The following is a 20686-nucleotide window of genomic DNA, read 5'->3' on the forward strand; positions in this document are numbered from 1 at the left end:
AGAAAGATGGCATTTCCCCTGTTAAGAGTTACTTGGGGATCTTATGTTTATTTCAACACACAAACCTCAACTTCAAACATGCTGAAAGATCAGATCAGATCTGGAAAGTTGTGGAACAAATAAAATTCAAGGCTCCTATTAAATACTGGATGGTTTCCAGATAGGGTAATCACGTTATTTCCTGTCCTTCCTCCTGCCATTTTCTAAGAAACACTTCTTTTAAAATAACTGTTAATTTGCTGAGATCCTTGTATCTTCCAACTTTCTTGCTAAGTTCGTGAGTGATAAAGCACGGAGTAAGAAAATGTTTGATAACCAGGCAGGCACCTTTGTTGAATGTTTATATAATTGTTCTAACTTTCACCTCTGGAAAAAATACAAATAAACACTCACCTCACACTGCAAGACAAATTGCTTCCCTCCTTTTATCCTCAACAAAATGCACTTTTTGTCTTTAATCTGAGTTTCTTCCACAGACACAATCTGTTCCATTGTCAGTAAATTTTGCTGACCGTAAAAATAAAAGATGATAGGTTACTTCACATTATTGCATGACTTTTTAAATTAAGTTAATAAATAATACTGAAAACTACCAGCTTAGAAAAAGTAAAGAAAAAAAATCAGCATCTTTCTTTCTTTGATGATATTCTAGAAGTGGGGGGAAATGACTACAAAAGAAATGTACGAAAATTCAAAATGTAACATCTCAAAGAAAGCTGCAAAGAAAGGAACGTCTCTATAAGGCAGAAAGCAAAGTGTTCCCTCAGCACAGTACTAACGTGGGGATGAGCGTGAATCACACGTACCTCTCCTGCATCACACACTTGCCTAGACACGATCGATCCTGCTATGAGGGAACAATGACGCCGCTACCTACAATCTACATGAGTGAGAGGTGTGTCGCTGGCTTTGAACCCAGCAGCCCAGTAAAAGTTCGGTCACGCTAGCTTGTAAGCAACTGATATTTTGATCACGTCGAAATGATGTTGTAAACACAGGTGACGTCCTTAAACGACTGTCCTGCTGGGTCTACGGCATCACTGCTTCCGGTGAATGCTACCGTGTCTCTGAGCACCTTACCATTTTATGTTTTTGGGGATAAATACTCCAGGAATCCTAAATGAAAAACAACACCATCATAAACCCACGTTTTCTTTTTCCCTTACGTAAACTTACGAATCTACCCAGGCACGTTACGTAGCTTCGTGAATCACCGCTAAATGCTGACTCTCTTAAAACCAAGATAATTTATCATATCCAATGGTAAGCAAAAGAAGATTCTAGTTTTCAAATATCCTGAAAAGCGAGACAATTTCCTTTCAAAGTGTGCAACAGCGACTGACCAGTAGATAGCACAGTAAACGCATACTACGCCCAGGGCCACTCATCATCTGGAAATAAACATTATATAATGATGTATGTATGAATTCTAACTCAGGTGCTAGTAAGTATACGATAATGTAAAAAATACATATGTAATATTATACAAAATATAATTATCTTGTATTTATGTATCATCATATACACATGTTCTATGTAATATGTATATTTTATATTATACAATACTTAGCAGTACCTGAGTTATAATTCAGGACCCCCATAGAGTCTTATTAATCATAACTCAGATCCTAGATGTATGAATTTTTAGAAAATGACTTCTACGGCACTAGCAATAGTGAGAAGATCATGGTCATTTAGGAAGAATGTGGTCACACACAGTAGCAATCACTTGTAATTAAATGGCATCTTCACCAACAAGGATTTGCAAAACACATTCCAAAGTCAAACACACCAGATTTGGGCTCACCGTTTTCCATGCTCTGGCCAGTAGAGAGCTATATTCTGATACAGGGGCCATATTCCAATACACCAACTATGTTTTTCACAGTTGGGACCACTGTCCTGCTTATGATGACCAACCATTCCCTCCCCAAGAGAACTCCTTCCACGGAGACAAGCCCTGGGCGCTCCACACAGCAGACGCTTAATAAATGCTGCCCCACTTGCTACGAGGGATGGTGCAGATGGGAAATTTCTCTTTTCTTGTTCACTAACATTAGCTCTCGAAAGGACCTTACAGGGTGGCTGTACCTTCCCATCTAATGCGATAAAGCCCACTTCCGATTTTCCAGCAAGGTGGAGACAACAGGAGGGGGGTCAGGTGCCCTGGCCTGGGTGCCAAGCTTCGCAGCCTGCACCGCAGACCTCGTCTTACTCAACCCTGACTCAGGGAGGCCTCGTAACGGAGACACGGGGCACAGGCAGACCCCAGTCGGAATCACTCCTCACCCACACCTGTCACTGGTGCCAGACCTTCCCTCTCTAAGCCCTGGTTCTCTCTTTATAACATAAGGCTTGGACCTCAAAGGTGGCTAAACAAATTAAAAGTGTGTGTGTGTGTGTGTGTGTGTGTGTGTGTGTGTCTGTGTCTGTGTGTCTACAGCACCAGGCCCGAGATAAATCTGCAACAATTGTAGTAGTCGTTATCATTTCTTCTTCTCCCATTTTATAGATGAGGAAACTGAGGCTCAGTCGACATAATGTGCTCTAAGTCCCAGAGACACAGAGCAGTGGATTTAAACACCTCTGACTCCAAAGTCCCAGTTTTTTCCCCTTCTTTGATCCACCTACCGCTCTCCAGCCCTCCTCAGACCTGCCTGCTTCGACCTCCCTGGAAGGCACCTTCTGTTTTCAGGTAGCACCAAATCCTTCCTTGACTCAGAAGTTTAAAAGTTAATGTCTGAACAGAAAAATCTCATGTATACATGTTAAAAGAGATATGGGAGCTAGAGGGAGATCTGAGAAAACATGCAGGCGATGTGAAATCACCACGGAAACGAGTGCTCGCGAAGATGCCACAGACTTACTCGTGACTCGCCCTCTCCTCTCCATTCAAGTCTGTTTGGAAAGAGGTAAAAATATCGACGCTGCCACTGAGTCAGGAATGGGTTTCCCAGCTTCAGCATGTACCCGTGCATGATGCAGTCTCTTCCCAGAGCGTAATCTGAGGCACGGAACACAACGGTGAAATTTAGCACGGTCTGAAACAGAATGCCTATATGCTTCTCAGAAAAAAAGAATGACACACTTTTTAGAAAAAGAGCAAGTTTCTATAAAGACAGCACACTATAGAAATCATTATTTTACTTTTAAACACATTAAAGAACAGGTCTCTTCATCTCTCTACTAACATATTAAATGGCTGTTTCTCAATATTCTGATAAACTCATGATGTTCCTCTATTGCTCTGAGAGGGTCAAAGTTTGTTTGCTAAATATTTTTTCATTATGTAGGGTGATAACTGAGGAATAGAGTGATTAAATTCGAGCTATGCCCAAAGTACCTTTGCCTTTATATGGAATTGGGCTTCTCCCTTTAATGTTATTTAAAAAAAATAACAAGAGAGGGGATTTTCTTGTCCAAAGAAGCCAAAGTAACACAAGGGTCAAAAACTGGTCTTTCCTCCACTTAAGGTTATAATTATCCTTCATATATATGGTTATGTAGGGAGGCCAAGCTAATTCACACGCATGCTGAGTTCTGATTACATTTTTACAGCAAAGTATTGTCTCAAAAAACAAAAAAGGTCAATTTTAAGTGGCTTACTTTGCCTTCCTTAGAGGATTTGGTGATTTGCTAAAATCATTCATTCACTCACTCACTCATTCATTCAACTATGAAGGGAATGAATGCCGAGGTGCTGGGCATGTGCTAGGCATTCTGGACACAGCAGTGGATAAAAGAGACAAAAGTCCTCGCCTTCAGGGAGCTTACATTCTAGTGGGAGATTCAGGTAATAAATAAGCAAAACCCATGTTGTGTCACTCGGACACAAGCAGGAAGGAAAAGAATGAAGGAGGGAGGGGCCTCGGGAGGGTCCGTGGTGATGGGGTGTGGTTCACGGAGTTGCCATTTTAATGGAAAAGGTGTCTGCATTTGTCAAGTACATTTAAAGTATACGTCTTATATTTTTACTTCTTCTGAGATCTTCAACCAAGATCTAGTTATTCCTAAATTACTTAATTACATGTGAGAATAATTCATTAATTTGCTAGACGTTCTAATTACAGCTCTAATTAAAAGCCTACACTTCAACAAGGTCATTAACATACATATTTTTTTCTGGGTCCAATTTGTCAAGATTCTAGTGACATCGTGGCTCTTCCTTGAGCAAACTACCGAGGCTATAATTTCCTGTGTAAAATCCGTAACAGCAAACGTGGTCCAGAGTGATCTCAGTGGACCCGTTCTCTCAAGAACGGCTTAGAAATAAAGCCCCTTTCCCTGCAGAATGGAGGTGAACACAGTTAAAGGGCTGTCACGTTCCCTTGGTGCACTCAGGCGACTTTTAGGTAAGGAGTCATTCATCCAGTATGGTGGACACTTTTCTAAGCAGATGATAAATGCTACTGGGGGATGGTCGACAAGACCCAGGAATCCTGCACCAAGATACCCCCACCAAAGCAAATTGTTCACAGACTGAAATTGTTTCCGGTCATTCTTATTATACGTTAACCTCAGAAAGGTCTTTGCTTAGAAGTAAAACAAAAAGCTACCTTCATCACTAACCACAATAAGTTTAAATATCAAAAAGCCATAAAGTCTTAGAAAAATCAAGAGTGGCAATATTTGGTGAATCAAAATGACTGATTTATTTAATACTGGATGTTATGTATTCTCCTTTGGAAATCCTAACAGGGCACTCAAATATGGCAAATAAAAATATGGCTTGGTGACTTTTTTTCTTTTTTTGGGGGGGAGGGATATTTGCTATATGGTAATGCAGGATTTTACTTATTCTGTCCATTAGTAACTACTATTTGATAACTTTTTTTTTTTGCGGTACGCGGGCCTCTCACTGTTGTGGCCTCTCCCGTTGCGGAGCACAGGCTCCGGACGCACAGGCTCAGCGGCCAGGGCTCACGGGCCCAGCCGCTCCACGGCATGTGGGATCTTCCCAGACCAGGGCACAAACCCATGTGCCCTGCATCGGCAGGCGGACTCTCAACCACTGCGCCACCAGGGAAGCCCCTTGATAACATTTATAATATTAATAGAACTTAATCTAAGAGAAGTTCAACTTCTTTTTTTTTTTTTTTTTTACATTTCAATACTGGATATTAATCAGAAAGATAGTCAAAATTACTATGGTCGAAATTTTTACATCAAAGATTTGTAATAAGCGTTTGGTATTAGTCTACGTACAATTCAGTTTTTGGTGTAAAGTTCTTTGGCTGCAAGAAAGAACATTTGGTTTACTTCACTAATAGGAATATCTCTTAATGCTGGCATGGCTCCTTCTCGGTATTTCTTCTGTTGTTGGTTTTTGGCACAGTTATCTGTGATCGTATGAATGGAGTTGAGTGGAGAGGCACTCGTCATGTTTATTCCAAATGAGAGCACGTAACCTGTCACTACAGTAATGAGGAGGTACACAGGCAGTGCAACTAACTGCCCAGTGTTTTTGAGGCCAATAGGTTAAGCCTAAGGAGTTTAGCCAAGATTCAGGAATAAAAGCCCACGCAAGATACAGTGTGAAGCCAAATTGGGAACTTAAGAAAAGGAGAAAGCCATAAGTCGCTCTTTCTGGCAATGGCGACGGTGAATTCTCCACCATTTTCCCCGTGGCTTTAGATAATCTCGGGTCCTTGACGCGCCCACTCGGCCCCTCCCCACAGTTCGGCCCTGGTGACTCTTTCATGCTGTTTATAATATAAATGTATGTATATACACTTATGTCTCTTGACAAGTAAACATGTAATACTAAGTTCCTCACCATACTTTGCGGGGCCCCGTGGAAAATGAAAATGCAGGCCGCTTGTTAAAAAATTATTAAGAATGTCAAGATGGTACCAGCAGAGCATTAACCTGGGTCGGCGGCCTGATGACACCACACAGGCCGGACACCCAGGAAGCTGGCCCTGTTGCTGACACCGCGATACTTAATCTTTAAGGAAGAAAACTTCCAAACTGGCCCCCAAACTCCAAGATAAGAAGGTGTATTGACAAAATACTGCTGACGACCTCCATACATATTATTTATATGTGGACTAAAGACTTTGAAATATCAAGTATATATTTATATATATGTATAACGGAATCGCTTTGCTGTACACTTGAAACTGACACAACGTTGTAAATCAACTAAATTTCAATAAAGACTTTTTAAAAAATTAAAGACTTTGAAATATCATTTCACACTGACCTTTCCCAAGCCAGGTAAAACGAAAACAATTTATGGCATTTCCCCCACTCTACTGGAAAGTACTTTATGACCCAGATGCTATTTTCAGCTTTACAAGAGATCTTGAAAATTCATTGCTTTAGAAACATCTTCAGACACACCAGCTATTTTACCTTCTTCGTGGCCAAGCTGCTTATTTTTAGCTCTCTTCCTGGCCTCGATTTTATCCGTGTCTGCATTCACTGCTTCATAAACAGTTTCCGCCACTTCCTGCTGCCAGCGCTCAGAGATCACCAGAGGGAAGTTCTTGTAGAGGTCTTGGTCGCAATCAAGAAGCTTATCATTTTAAGGAATCAAGATATGTATGATTTAACATGCTTACAAAGGCAACAGATTCAACAGTACCACAACTGCGTGTACGAAGATAACTAGACAACAGCCTATAACCATTAAGAGATATGTATGATTTAACATGCTTACAAAGGCAACAGATTCAACAGTACCATAACTGCGTGTACGAAGATAACTAGACAACAGCCTATAACCATTAAGAGATATGTATGATTTAACATGCTTACAAAGGCAACAGATTCAACAGTACCATAACTGCGTGTAGGACGATAACTAGACAACAGCCTGTAACCATTAAGAGACAATTCATTACTTGTCATAAACCTCCACCAATGACAACCGAGTGGCCAAGGCATATGCTGTACAACACGGGGAAGACAGCCAGTATCTTACAATGACTGTAAATGGGGTATAACCTTTAAAAGTTGTTAGTCACTATATTGTACACCTGTAAGTTATATAATATTGTACATCAACTATACTTCAATAAAATCTTTTAAAAAGAAAAAAGAAAGACAATCTAACAACCAGGGTCCACACAGGGCGATGTATTACGGGCACCTCACTTCCATCCCTGGGTCAGTCAGATGCAGCCCAATCTTCTACAGCATCTTCATAGCATTTTTGCCAATGAAAACTAACATATATAGGGTTTTCTTTAAAGGATGACAAGAATCTGGCAACAAAATAATTTCGATTATAGTGAGGATATTTTATTTGTGAAAACAGATCCCTATGGTTTTAGATACAGTTACAAGGGAGAAGCCAGGAGGGCTTTCTAACCACCCCCCCCATTATTCTGTAAAGTGAGAAAAACTAAAAGGTCCACTAGGCCAAATTTACCATTTAGCCCATGAGCCTTCCAATGAGTCCAAGTTGAACAGTATGATCGTAAGTCTCGAGATACACGGAGACTTTAGGCGATGTGGCCTTTCAGAGGTGCTATAAGAAAAATTACACTTAACGACAGCATTTCTCTTCCAAACTATTACTCAAAATTCTTCATTCTTCTCCCTCAGTGAGCCTGTACTCTGAAAGCAAGCTAAGAAAATGGTTTTACAGATTTGAGTTACAGTTCTGTGGCAGAAAGACAAGCGATCCTACTGATAGGAAAAAATAGCCCTGTCTTTCAAAAGCAGGGATCTCTCTAGAAGCTTGACTCGTTCACTCCCTTGCCTGAGAGATAAGTACGGGAGAGAGGCAAGTTATTTAGAAGGAAAAGGGAGAAAGACCAAGGGTGAGGCTCCTGCCCACAGGCCTTGAGTGAGTCACTGAACCACTGGAGGAACCTGCATCCTGGTCCCAATCAGGATGCTCTCCACCCACCCTTACTGACTTGTTATCCTAACGTGCTGACTCTGAGATCAAAATGTGTACTGTGTTTCCCCTTTCAGCTTTCTTCAGACGCCCAAACCAAGCCTGGAGCTGAAACCTTTGTGTGTCCTGAGTGTGAACACGCTCATGCGTGTGTGTGTGTGTGTGTGTGTGTGTGTGTGTGTGGGGTGCAGTGCTAGAGCACCAAGGCCAGGAGAGCACCCTGCGATGAGGGACACTGGGGCAGATTCTGCAGAGTTGGGCAAAAGTGAAAACACCCTCCTTTCCAAAGTGGTTGCTCTGAAACGGACAACTCTGCTTTATACACAAATGGCTCCATCTCCTGTAAGGTCAGAGAGCCTTGGTCTTTATGACTCGGCCTATGTGGAAAATGAATAAAACAAAGCTCTACATGAAGTGAGCTTTTTTTTTTTCTCCTTAAAGAACAATGTATTATTTGGGCTGCAATTTAAGAGACACAGTCTTCTCAGCTCTGGTTCCGGAAGAAGCAAAACCACCACAACAGAAACTCCTAGTGTACGTGCCAGGAGGCTGACACAGGTGACCCACCCACAGAGAAGGCCTGGCAATGAAACCACTCACTTCACAGGCAAGCAAACCAATGCTCCTGAGGTTCCCTAAATGGCCCTGATTCCCTTAGGTAATAAGTGCAGATCTGAGGCCAGTGCGTCTGACTCCAAAGCCCAGAATACAGCTGACAAAATTGAAAGCGTGAAGACTCTCTTTTGAACAACAAAATTTTCACAGGCTCCCACGTGATATTCGTTTTCCTTTTAGTGCCCTTTGCTGGAGAGAAGCATGTCTGATGACAAAATTCTACTGTGACAGCAGTGATCCTTTCAGGTAACTCTGTAAAAGGACTATTCCCGAAGCTATAGGGTGGTCCTGTCTGTCCAGGCCACAGAAGATGTCGAGCATCTGCACAGTGGTCACGCTGCTGTCCCCAGGGGAGCCACGGCTCAGACCAGGCCCTCACCGCTGTGCTTCACCTGACCTTCCCCGCCACCCCCCATCCTGCCATCCTGGGAAACTGGCCACGTGAGCACCCCAATCACCTTTACAGCTGCCTGGTAGGAAAGACCAGGGGGGCTGACACAAGGCCATAAATGCAGGCAGCTGAGAAGACGCGGGCAGGGGAGCCTCTCAGAGGGAGAAGCCGAGAAAGTGGGGGCAGTGAGAACTTGACACGTAGTGACACGCTCTGACTGGGCATCCAAAAGAGGGTGACTTTCTCCCCTGACTCACCACCTCTAATTATGCCCTGTCTACTTGGAAAATAATGATAGGCACCAAAGTCTGAAAAATGCAGAAGATGCTATATATATTAAAAAAAACAAACAAACGTGATTATTTCACTTTTGATTGACAAATGCAAAATGATTCACGCTGTTTGCTCTTTTCATCCTGACACAGAGAAACCAGGGTATTTGGGAGAACTAAGATGACTGGCTGTCTGGCATGAGGCCAAGTACGTTTGCCATCACCCAGCTGTATTTCCCTGCTTCATAGCACGTCTGAGTTTTCTATCAACCACCAATCTATCCAAATCAATAAGAATGTGACCACTTTGCAGTTTATCAAACGTAAAATAGGTAGTCCAAAGACAGCTGTCGTGGTCTCTAATTCAGGTCTTGACCTCTTCTACATTCGTCAAATATATGGATATTCATCTGTAAGTTACAGTCCATAAACAGGCCAGTACTAAGTCAATCACGAAGCCTGATTTCCAATTAAAAAATCCCCCACCCTCCAGAAAAAAACAAAACAAAGCCTGAAAGCAAGCATCGCCGGTGTACCTTGATGCCTTTGGTATCCTCTTCATCAAATGAGCCGATGTCAAAGGCGTCGGCCGCATTGACTTCCCCCCGGGGAGGGATCAAGGGTGGAGGGTACTGGAAGAGCCAGAGAAGAAAGGTTCAGCTACTAGGTGACTCAGGGCCCGGTCCCAACCTGCTATTCTATAAAGAGATCTCAGTGCGACACATCAAGGTGTCACAGTCCGTGCAGGGCTCATTCAAGCTCACACGAATCACAGTGCACAGTTCACAATGCCCCCAAAGGAGATGCAGCCCCACGACCCAGTTTGCTAGAAGCTTAACACCTGCAATGGGGCAGGGTGGGGTGCCCCACACCCACAAACGTCCCGAGGCCAATGCTGGCTGAACCAGAGCCCGAACTCTATTCCTAATTAGGCAGGACTAACAGAGCATCGTCCCTCAACGGTCTGAGCTGATGCAAAGATGAGTCCAAAGATGATCATCAACACTGAGAAAAAACAACAACAACTTGAATTTGGGGTGTTTTCCTGAATCAATGAGAATATTAAAAAGTAGCTTAAAATAAGCCAAGGGGATTATGCTACTATACAATCATGCTAATTCTTAAATTATGTGGTGCTGGGCTCAAAAGTATCTAAGTGTATGACAAACGTTTCTCGTACATTTTTACATATAAACAAAAAGGGAGAAGTTGTTCCAAAGGGAATGAGCCATAAGGCAGCACGTGGATAGGAGAGCAAGAAGCAGGGCTGTGGATGGAGAGCTGGGGCGGACCCTGGAGACAGAGCCAGGACGTAGAGATGCATACAGAGATGCAGATGGAGAGCACAGTCGGGGTGGTACCCGGGGTGGGGTCCCAGCAGGAGTACCTTCTGCAGGTAGACTTGCTGCCAGTCGATGCCTCTGAAGAAGTTGTGCGTTTTTAGTTCCTGTGCACTGCGGGAGACAGGGAGTCACAGCAGTGGTAAGTAAACATGCATTCGGAAATCTAAGAAACGGTTTGCAAAAATTATCTCCTATTACAGAACACACAGGGACAACTATTTCCAGCTCTTTAAGACAGCAAGTAAAATATGCTTTTTTCGAAGCAATCCAAGGAACACTGTGATGTTTAGAAATACTGCCCACTGAGCCTAGGAATATGGTCCATGGGATACTTTACTGGGGATGCTCATCCCAGCCTGAGATAACCTAGGGGTTTTCACAGATTATATCTATATCTGATTCTGTAATCATGAGAACAAATTTAACTAAGAACTAAATTAGAGATCCACACATTAAAGAGATTGACAGCAAATGTCTACAAGTCCTCACAGATGAGATGGCAGGGATATGAAGCACCAAATATTAATTTTGAAGCAAACTAGAAATCTAGCAGAACAGTGCATGCCAAACCCCTCCCTAAACTGAAGGAACAGTCTTTCCCAAAGATCCCTGCTACAGTTCAGTTCACATGGAACAGAAGAAGCTGCAGACTCTGAGGAAAACACGTGGGTCAATATACATATAGTTCCCATGTGATTCCCTCCGACCCCCCCTAACTGAAATGGAAGATTCTCAGTGTACTGAAAGGAACTGTTCTGCTTTCCAGGTGAAGACGCTGAAAGGCAGAAGCAACGGCCTACCCGCGTCCGTGGCAGCCGAGTCGCTTACTAACGTCTCGCTGGAGCAAGCCTTCCAGAAGGGACTTCAGCTCAGGGGAGAAGATGTCTGGAAGTTCCACATTCTGGGGGTGGGGGGTGGGGGGAGAATACGATCTCAAAAATGCATCCAGGGAAACAGTGCCCTCACCCCCGACCAGATTTAAAGGCCATTTCTTGCATAAGGATAGTGTTACAAAAAAAAAAAATTGCAGATTCATTGCCAACTGACATCGACCCTAAAGAAACACAGAACAGTTACTCATCTTCAGAGTCAATCGACAGGCTGGAGCCAGAAGAATCAGGTCTCCTCGCTCTTCTGCATCCCGGTCATTTTTCCTTTTGTTTGATTTCTTTAGTTTTGTTCTTGATTTTCTACATCTTGCTCTTACTGATTGTTAGCAAAGCCTGATATCTGCCTTAGCATCTATTTCCAGTGTTTTAAGAAAGCTTTTTTTTTTTATACTGGTTGTGATGGAATGAAACATGAAAATTATAATGCAAAAAAAAAAATAGTTTTTGACCTCCTTACCATGGTGAGTGTCATTCGGTCTATCTCATGCTTATCTTTGGTTTTATGTTGTCTGAAAGGGCTGTGACTGTAGAGATAAAGAAAATTCCATCACTAGATGGTTTCAGGTAACAGCAAACATTGTTGACTAATATTTGGGCAAGGTATTACGTTCTGTCACTGCTCATTTGAAACTGCAGAAACACAAAAGCCATAAACATATAAGCATTTCCAGAGGAAAACTGATGATCAGACTGACAATCAGATATATTAGGTCCTGAAGGAGCAAAGGCTTATGTTTACTTCAACTCCTGAGCTTCACGTCAATGCAGTCATGGTACCAAAATATACTTTAGCAAATATATTCCAAGTGCTAATTTAAAATATCACTTGGGAAAAAAATTAGCAAACAGGTATTTATGAAAATGAAAGTCACACACATGGCATTTGTCACATTACTGTTTGAGATAATGGTAACTTTCATACTTTTTTTTTTTTTTTTTAGAAAAATGGGTATTAGTTCCTCGTACAATACAAAGAACTGCAGTCAAATCAAAACACGTCCAAGATGAACACACTTCCCCCCTAGAATCCAGTAATTTTAAGCACTACATTCCTTTGAGGATAAGAGATATAAACTAACCCTGTGCTCCCAGACCCTCCAGAGTTCTGAGAACTGCTCCCTCATGTCCTACTTACAAACAGCCCCAGACTTAAGAGTCAGAAACCCTGGGTTCACGCTGCGACTCGGCTGTGAACCAGTCAGGGAAACCTCCAGTCTCAGTCTCTTCATCTGCAAACAGCATAATGCAATATCCGTCACCAAAACGGTGACGGGAACGAATAAAATAATGTACATGCTAGTAGCCGGGACAATGGCAGTATACGGTGGGTATCTGATACACATCTGTGATATTAATAAGGATGAGTCTAACTTTACAAAATGAATGTCTGCTTGATCAACTATGTAAAGAAATTATTCTTACTCTTGATTACATTTTTAAAATGCTGAATAAACTGGCTTTTAAAGTTAACCTTAGATATCACTTATATATGGAATCTAAAATATGACACAAATGAACTTATCTACGAAACAAAAACAGACTTACAGACATAGAGAACAGATTAGTGGTTGTCAGTGGCGGGGGTGGGGGTGAGGAATGGATTGGGAGTTTGGGATTCGCAGATGCAAACTATTATATACAGGATGGATAAACAACAAGTTCCTACTGTATAGCACAGGGAATTATAGTCAATATCCTATGATAAACCATAATGGAATAGAATGTGAAGATGATGTATATATATATATATATCTATATATACATACATATATATATATAACTGAATCACTTGGCTGTACACTAAAAACTAACACAACATTGTAAATCAACTATATTTCAATAAAATAAATTAAAAAAAACAAAGATACTCTTAGCATTAAAAGAGACTAGTAAACATGCAAACTAGAAAACCCTGGCCTTATTTATTTTGAAAATTAAAGAAGGGATATGATTGAGATTTCTGATGGTAAGACATGCCTGTAAAATGATCAACCCTGTAGATTTATTTATAAGGCATATATAACATAATCTGAGGCAAGATATTATATAAAAGTTAACTCTATAAAATGGATAAGGATGTTGAGCACATAAATCACTGTGATTTAGAAAAAAGAACTAAAACGTCCACCCACTCTTGCTACTGAATAAGTTAAACTATGATGATGATTCCACTTCAGAGTATTTATTTAAATATTTCAATTTTCACTTTGCACAAGAGAGGGCACTCTAACGCTTGCTTTCTTTCATATGCAGTGAAAAACACAGTAATTTCCATCTCTTGAAAGCATTAATTTGGAAAAAAAAATCTAAACAAGGTAAATTAGTACCAAGCAAACATACGCCAATCTTTAAAACAGATTTTGATTGGAAATAGTCTTTGCATCCTAATTGTTTCCAAGGAGAAAAATGTAAAATTACTGCATTTAAAAAGCAAATGGGATAGAATAACAAACTATATCTGTTGTTTATGAGATACTATAATTTTTAAAAACTTGACTTGGATCATTCTGTATGCAAAATACACAGAGATATTAACATGTTCATGGTTCAAGAGAAAAGGAATATAGGTTTATTAAATCTTACTACAACTTCAGTCTCTCTTCATGACACAACTGCTCCTACCCCACAGAGTTCCTTAACGTATAAAAGGAGATTGTGTGAAGGTCTCCTGTGTTTCGGCAAATCCATCTGCTTTGGCTCCTGTGTGCAAAGCCGGAGGACCCCTTCCTGCTCTCAACCCTCATGTGCTTGCCTGCATCTGATGCTGGAAGCAGAGGGCTGTGCCCAGACACTTGGAGAGAAGGACGACTGTGTTCTGACAGAGATGCTCCGTGCTAAATTTAAAAACTCTTTCATGTGACCAGAGGGAGGGCTTTGCGAGGGGACGGGAGTTAAAGTTAGCGGTGCCAAAAACATTCCCGGCACACGGGCCCGATCGTTACAAATCCCATTTGATAAATATAGCTCTGCCACGTCTGACTCAATAAGAAACAATCGGAAATGCTTGTCGGATCTTCGGTTCTGGACTGTTGTGCTGAGAAAGTCTGGTCTTTCAAGCCCTGAGGCGCATCTGTTTCCAATGTCTTCTTGATTATTCTTTGTGAACAAAACCCAAGATTCTGTTTCTATTTTGGAAAAAGTTAAAGAAAACCTCCTATAGTAATGATCTCCATTCTGAGGGAGGCACGTGGTGCTCGCAGATCCTGTGTGATCACAGCTGCTCCCCGACGCAGCCGCTTTAAATAGGAGACAGTAACGGGCCTGTCAACAACTTATGACGTGGGCCAAGCTCTTCCAACAGCACATGCAACACTCCTGCTGCGTCGGGGGACGTTATGGGAATAGAATTCACATGTACAGTGGTCAGATGTGGCTTTTGAATAACAGAGAGAGTGGGAGAGCCGAAAATTTCCCCCCAAACGAGTTGGGAAATCGTTCAAGGCATGCTAAATGATGGGGAAACACACACACACACACACACACACACACACACACACACACACGCACGATACATCATTCACAGTGAAAAGATGAGCTCAGAAACAATCCATTTATAAATACAAGTGACTACAAATCTTTACGTCAAAAATTAATTTTAGGGCTTCCCTGGTGGCGCAGTGGTTGAGAGTCCACCTGCCGATGCAGGGGACACGGGTTCGTGTCCCGGTCCGGGAAGATCCCACATGCCGCGGAGCGGCTGGGCCCGTGAGCCATGGCTGCTGAACCTGCGTGTCTGGAGCCTGTGCTCCACAGCGGGAGAGGCCATAGCGGTGAGAGGCCCGCGTTATCGCAAAAAAAAAAAAAAAAAAAATTTTAGAATACCAAAAAGATTGCATGTCACATCAAATGTGAGTTTTGAACCTAAGCCAATAGCTACCAAAGTATTTATAAACATTCCTGTTTTTCCCTATGGGAACCAACTCAGCAACCTCAGGCAGAGCTCAGTTCTCCCCAGACCACCACCTGGGCTCTCTCCTTGTGTCTGACAATCAATGGTGACAAGTTTAAGATCAAGGCTACTGTCACGTCAATTCTTTCCCTTCACAGAGAGCTGAACTCTAGATTGAGGATCATGACGGTGATTCCGCACATCTGCAATATGGACACCTCTCTATACACAGATGCTCTTCAGGGTCTGACAGTCAGCTGAAGTGGAAGCAGTGACCCCCACCCAACATACAGCCCTGAGCGGATGGGTCCATCACTGAGTCCAGGGATGCAAACACGTTCTCGGGCCTCGACAGCTTCCTTACATCCAGGTTCCTGTCCCTTGCACCCTGTGGGATCCTTCTAGGGTGTCACAACAGAACTAGGGGTTCAGACAAGTGTTTCAGCGGAAGCAATGGGGCACACTGGTCAGTGTGAGCATATCTGATCAGAGAAAACAGAAGCGAAAAAAAGACCCTTGGTGACCACTGGTCACCCTCACTGCGCAGATGTGGGGAGGAGGGGAAGAGACTTGCTCTGGAGCAGTTTCTCATCCTCAGCTGTGTGATCCTTTGTTGGAGCAGCGGGGGCCGCCCTGTGCACTGTATGACGCTTAGCGGCAACCCTGGCCTCGACCCGCTAGATGCCAAGTTGTGACAACCAAAAATGTCCCCGGGCATTGCCAAGCACTCCTGGGGTTGAGGACGAGCGCTGGGGAGTGGCTGGCATGGAGTCTGGTTCATCCCATGAGGACTGATGCCGTGGCCGCCCCATGAGAGCACCAGGATACCGGGGGACAGACTGCCTGTGAAGCCCGCACCCGGGAGGCTGCGTTGGCCGTGCTGTCCTCCCACCCCCTCCTGAGTTACCTGTTTCAGTTCCTTAGGCCCCTTGTGTCTGAGAAAAGACAGCTACTCGGGCTCCCTCTGTACAGTGTGTAAGAATTGAATAGGACGCTTCTGTACACCTGGCTGGAACCTTCTTACCCCTCGTTTAAGCTGAGGGGACGAAGGCTCCATCGCCTCCAGATCCCACCATGATGCTTTGCTCCTGAAGGGCCCTCAATAAACATCAGCTTAATATGAACCACTGATACTTTATACCCACTAACGTTGGTAGTGATATGACCATCCTCCCAATCACCTTGAATCTAAACTCCTATCTGTCCATAGCCAAGCATCCACTGAAAAAACAAAAACCACTATGGACTGTAAGAACGATATTGTTAAGTCATTTGTGGCCTTTCTGATCCCAGTACCACAGCGCTACTCAAGCCTTTGCCTGGGTTCTTAGACATGCCTCCCACCAGCATCCTCTTACTGAAGAGCAACCCAACCTTTGCTTAAAAGATGCTTCCTTTCTCTGTCCCTCCTTTGCTTAAAAGCCCTCAGTCTCTGGGGCCTTAAGAACAAAGCCCCACCTGCACAGCATGGAATTCTAGGTGGCCCCCGGCCCTGCCCCAATTTTCTCCATCTTCTCACTCAGCACACCTTCCCCACGACCAACAGCTGACCCCCCCCCACCTCACTCACAGGTCGTTGATGGGGAAAGACCACCTGCACCTGCTCCATACTGTCCCCTCCCCGTCGTCTACTTCCGCTCCAGGTCTTCATCCTGCCATCCTGTCTTTGAGAGAACACTTCCCATACCAACTCTTACGTGAAGTTGTCAAGTCGGCCCTATGCTTCCAGGTTAGACCTGGTGATCCCATTTCTGCTCTCCCAGCACAGCCCATACAGCTCACGATTCTGTATGTGTGTGTACCTATCTACTCTCCTCCGAGTTCCTCCAGGACTGTGTGTGGCTCCCTCCCTCCCTCCCTCCCCCACAGCATCAAGCACAGGCTCTTGCATACTGCAGGTACTCAATAAATGCTCACCGAATGGTATTTAAATCACTTAAGTCAAAAAATGTTTCCCCGCTCTTTGGTTTCAGTGCTCTCTCCATTCCTGGGATTGCCTTTTGAACAGGTATTAGAAAGAATGGCAGACGATCACACATCTTTGTAGGGAAGATTCGTCTATTCTCTTTGTTAGGCATTGGAAGGATTCTTGCCATTTTCAGGCTCAGCGGATGGTCACCAGGCAGTGACGGGGAGCTGGCTATCTGTGAGGCGGGACAGGCCTTCACAGGGCAGCTCAAATGCTGAACGGACATTCTTGCGTCAAATTGAAGTCTTTTCTCTCCTGAAAATGCTCACTGTCTAGAGCTGTGCAGATGAGTATGCCTCCTTCAATGAGATGGGCCTTCCGACAGCTGGAGCCAACAGGATGGCTGCCTGAAGCACTGTACCCAGCTCTCTGAACCTGTCCATATGAGCCACGATTTCTAGCTGTCACCATTCTCATCTCTTCTTATCCATCCATCCCATCCCATCCCCATGACCATCCTCTGGATGTCTTCCTGTTGGCCAAGATTCCTCTCAATAGGGGTCACATCAAACATAATGCTTCAATCAAGCCTGATCAAGGATGTCATAAAAGAAGTACCACCTTCCAATGCAGTCCTCCAAACCTGAACCATGACCAAGTAAGACGGAACTGGCTTTATCAGCTACAAATCACACTGCTGGCATAGAGACAACGATCAAGCCAATTTTCAGATAAAATAGTGGTATATGCCAGATGATCCCTAGACTACACAGATGGACATTATCATAAACAGACAGAATATCAATATTAAACAAAAATCAATAAACAAAGCCCTAAATGCAAGACTTTGCAAGTTTCCCTGCCACATTCTACAACTGACTTTTGAATCTTGAGTTAATGCATTCAGCTTTTGCTGTTGTGCAGAGTTTTTCTTAAATCATCTCGTGACTCTCTAAGTGTGGATTCTAATCTCCGACCCCTTCTTCAGCGGAGACCTCAGTGAATGAAGATGGTGTGTCCGGATGCACTTACCATGCATGCAGGGACTCCCGCTGGCTGGAGAAACATCTCGGGTGGGAAGTGGTTTTCTCTGATTTGCTTTGCAGAAACTCTCTAATTAGGTCAGCTAGTCTGATGACATGAATTAAGGCCATCCAGGCTCCACAAACATGATAATTCAATTAAGGACCAACAGGACCCGACTCTCTGAGCAATAATACAATTTTAGTTCCCAAGTGAATGCGATGAGCAGAGAACAACTAGATTATCCAGGTCCTGGGGAAGCAGCCGGGGTGCTTGGAACCTAGTTTGGGGGGAAGACAGGGAATCCAGCCTCTTTTCAGATTGTGCTAAAGGTAATAAGAAGATGCAGCGATGCTCCATAAGGCTTTCTGAGGGAAACATGGCAAGTTTAGCAAACTACCAGGCCTGTGTGTTCATAGAAGCAACGTTACAGGGAGAACCCTGACTAGGAAATTTTAATGTAAACTACTTTTTGTACCTCTGTGAATGGAGAATAATCAAAAACATATCTTAAACAATTCAGCGCTCTGTTAAAATTGGCTAAAGACTCTTAAAATTAATGGAAATATTAACATAATTTGTAAACATTCAATATGAGAACATATTTGGAGAGCGCTTTCATTCCATCCTTTCCGCTTGTATTTCATCGTCCCTGGTAGATTAGAACTAAGGGTCAAGTATAACAAATGAAAAACAGAGAATTACACAATTTCATCTTTGTGTTTTTTGAAACCTACGAATTCCAGCATGGTCACAGATGCACACTTTTAAAACAGATTCTCTTGGGTGTTCATCCTTTTGTGTAAAAAATGCTTCAACCTCACAAGACAGTCATGAGTAATTAATTCCAGGGAAAAGAAATTCTCCTACCCTCTTCGATTACCTACATTTAAAAATAACACTTATTCCCAAAATAAGACATCAATGGAAATATTCCCACAAAGTCTTGTTTCAGGTCTAAACGTGTTGGCATACCTTCCTGGTATGGAACAAAAATACCGAAAGCTTATGGGAAAGAAACTCTCACTTTTACGGGCAGAAAGAGCTGTGGGCATCGCCTGGATCAGTGTGTGGCTTAAAGATCACTGTGTGATCTAAAACGATATTAGGACCTAATAACATGTAAATATTTTGGATTTTGATCCAAGTGCATGCCATGGTGATGGTACTAAGAGGACGCATTTCACTCACCCTCTCAGAAGTTTGAAAAGCATACAACCCAGGGAGAACCAGTCAGCACTGCTGTCGTACGCAGTCCCTTTCTGCAGGACCTCGGGAGCCATGTACCCGTGGGTGCCCCTAGGGAGAAGAAAGGGTATGTGCGGTTATCAGTGCTTGCAGACCTTATAAAATATTCCCAGCTCATCAAGAGGTCTGAGCATCATTCATCAATGTCGGCAACTATGAACAAGGGGGAGGGGACGACAGTGCTTCCACCAAATATGATTCAGCAAACACCCAGTGGGAAAACGACCTTTCCTGTCTTCATTAGGATAGAACTGAATACAAATAAACTACCATATGAAATGAATATGAACAGTGCGCGCACTCCACGGTCTCGCAGGTGAAATGTGAATCTCGGGAGTCCTTCCTCACTACAGCCAGGAGAAGCCAAGGGCAGGCCCGGTTGAGGGCTCTCCTGAGGAGATGTGTGGGGCCGGGGAAGGGAGCGGGGGGAGGGGGTGGTGAACAGTGACCACACCGTAGCGCTAGAGACCTGGAAGGGATGGGCACGGGCGTCCCCGTGTGGCGCCACCCTCCCGTGCTGAGGACCAGGGCTCGCACACATGCCCATCGTATCTCCCACCCTTCCACGGTCACGATGGTCTCCAAGGCAGGGCGGGCGTGGGGGGACAAGCCGACAGGTACGGAGACGGAGAAATCAAGTATCCGGTTTAAAGAGCTGCTGACAGCCCAAAGGACTCAGCCAAGCAAATGTGCAGGCGACTTGCAGGAAGCTGAGAAAAATCACCTGGGAGGACAACCATTTATATATAATATGTGTCATCTGCAACTCAAAGTCCTTTCCCATTCTGCGACTCCCCACCCCTCCTTAAAGATCTGAGCACGCACTGTTCCAAGCGTGCAAGAGAGGGCTCGTGGGGAACTTTCAAAGACGTGGCCTGAAGGGGCCCCAAAAAAGCCTTTAACTGTAGCTCTGTTCCCATCCTCCATTGATTTTCTTCACTGATAGAATGGGTGATAAAATGACACCTTCATCCCACAGGGGTGCCGTGAGGATCACACGTATGTAATGGGCTTAGGGTAGTGCTGGCTCTTAAAAAGAACTCAACTTACGTTAGGGATTTTATTCTCTATCCTTATGTTATTATAATCCTTTTTAACTTATGCTCGGAAACAGTGAGAATCTGCTCCGAGAAGTGATCCTGGCTCAGCACTGGGCCCGATACCCTCTCTGCCTCCGAGTTCTATCTTGAAAGACTTTTCTCCAACAGTGAAAACGGGCACTGGTCCATCCCTCAGCAAAGCTCCGCCATCCAG

At 43.6% G+C, this 20686-nt stretch overlaps 1 protein-coding gene and 1 pseudogene across 4 annotated transcripts in view; both read right to left on the bottom strand.

Annotated features, from left to right (window-relative positions):
• Window positions 1-20686, bottom strand: part of GRK3 (G protein-coupled receptor kinase 3) — a 117434-nt gene that overhangs the window by 1734 nt on the left and 95014 nt on the right. For all 3 annotated transcript variants that reach the window (XM_079941941.1, XM_079941943.1, XM_079941942.1), the window contains exons 13-20: window positions 19376-19483; window positions 11821-11887; window positions 11274-11374; window positions 10518-10584; window positions 9667-9762; window positions 6358-6520; window positions 2868-3004; window positions 394-507 (exon numbers count right to left, since the gene is read on the bottom strand). In XM_079941941.1, coding sequence (XP_079798067.1) covers window positions 394-507; window positions 2868-3004; window positions 6358-6520; window positions 9667-9762; window positions 10518-10584; window positions 11274-11374; window positions 11821-11887; window positions 19376-19483 — 853 coding nt within the window. The remainder of the gene's footprint in view (window positions 1-393; window positions 508-2867; window positions 3005-6357; window positions 6521-9666; window positions 9763-10517; window positions 10585-11273; window positions 11375-11820; window positions 11888-19375; window positions 19484-20686) is intronic.
• LOC307197441 (phosphatidylinositol N-acetylglucosaminyltransferase subunit P-like) lies at window positions 4336-5641 on the bottom strand (annotated as a pseudogene). Its single transcript has one exon. The product of its transcript is annotated as a phosphatidylinositol N-acetylglucosaminyltransferase subunit P-like (transcript).

The sequence above is a fragment of the Stenella coeruleoalba genome, assembly GCF_951394435.1.
Source record: "Stenella coeruleoalba genome assembly, chromosome: 14".
NCBI lineage: Eukaryota > Metazoa > Chordata > Mammalia > Artiodactyla > Delphinidae > Stenella > Stenella coeruleoalba.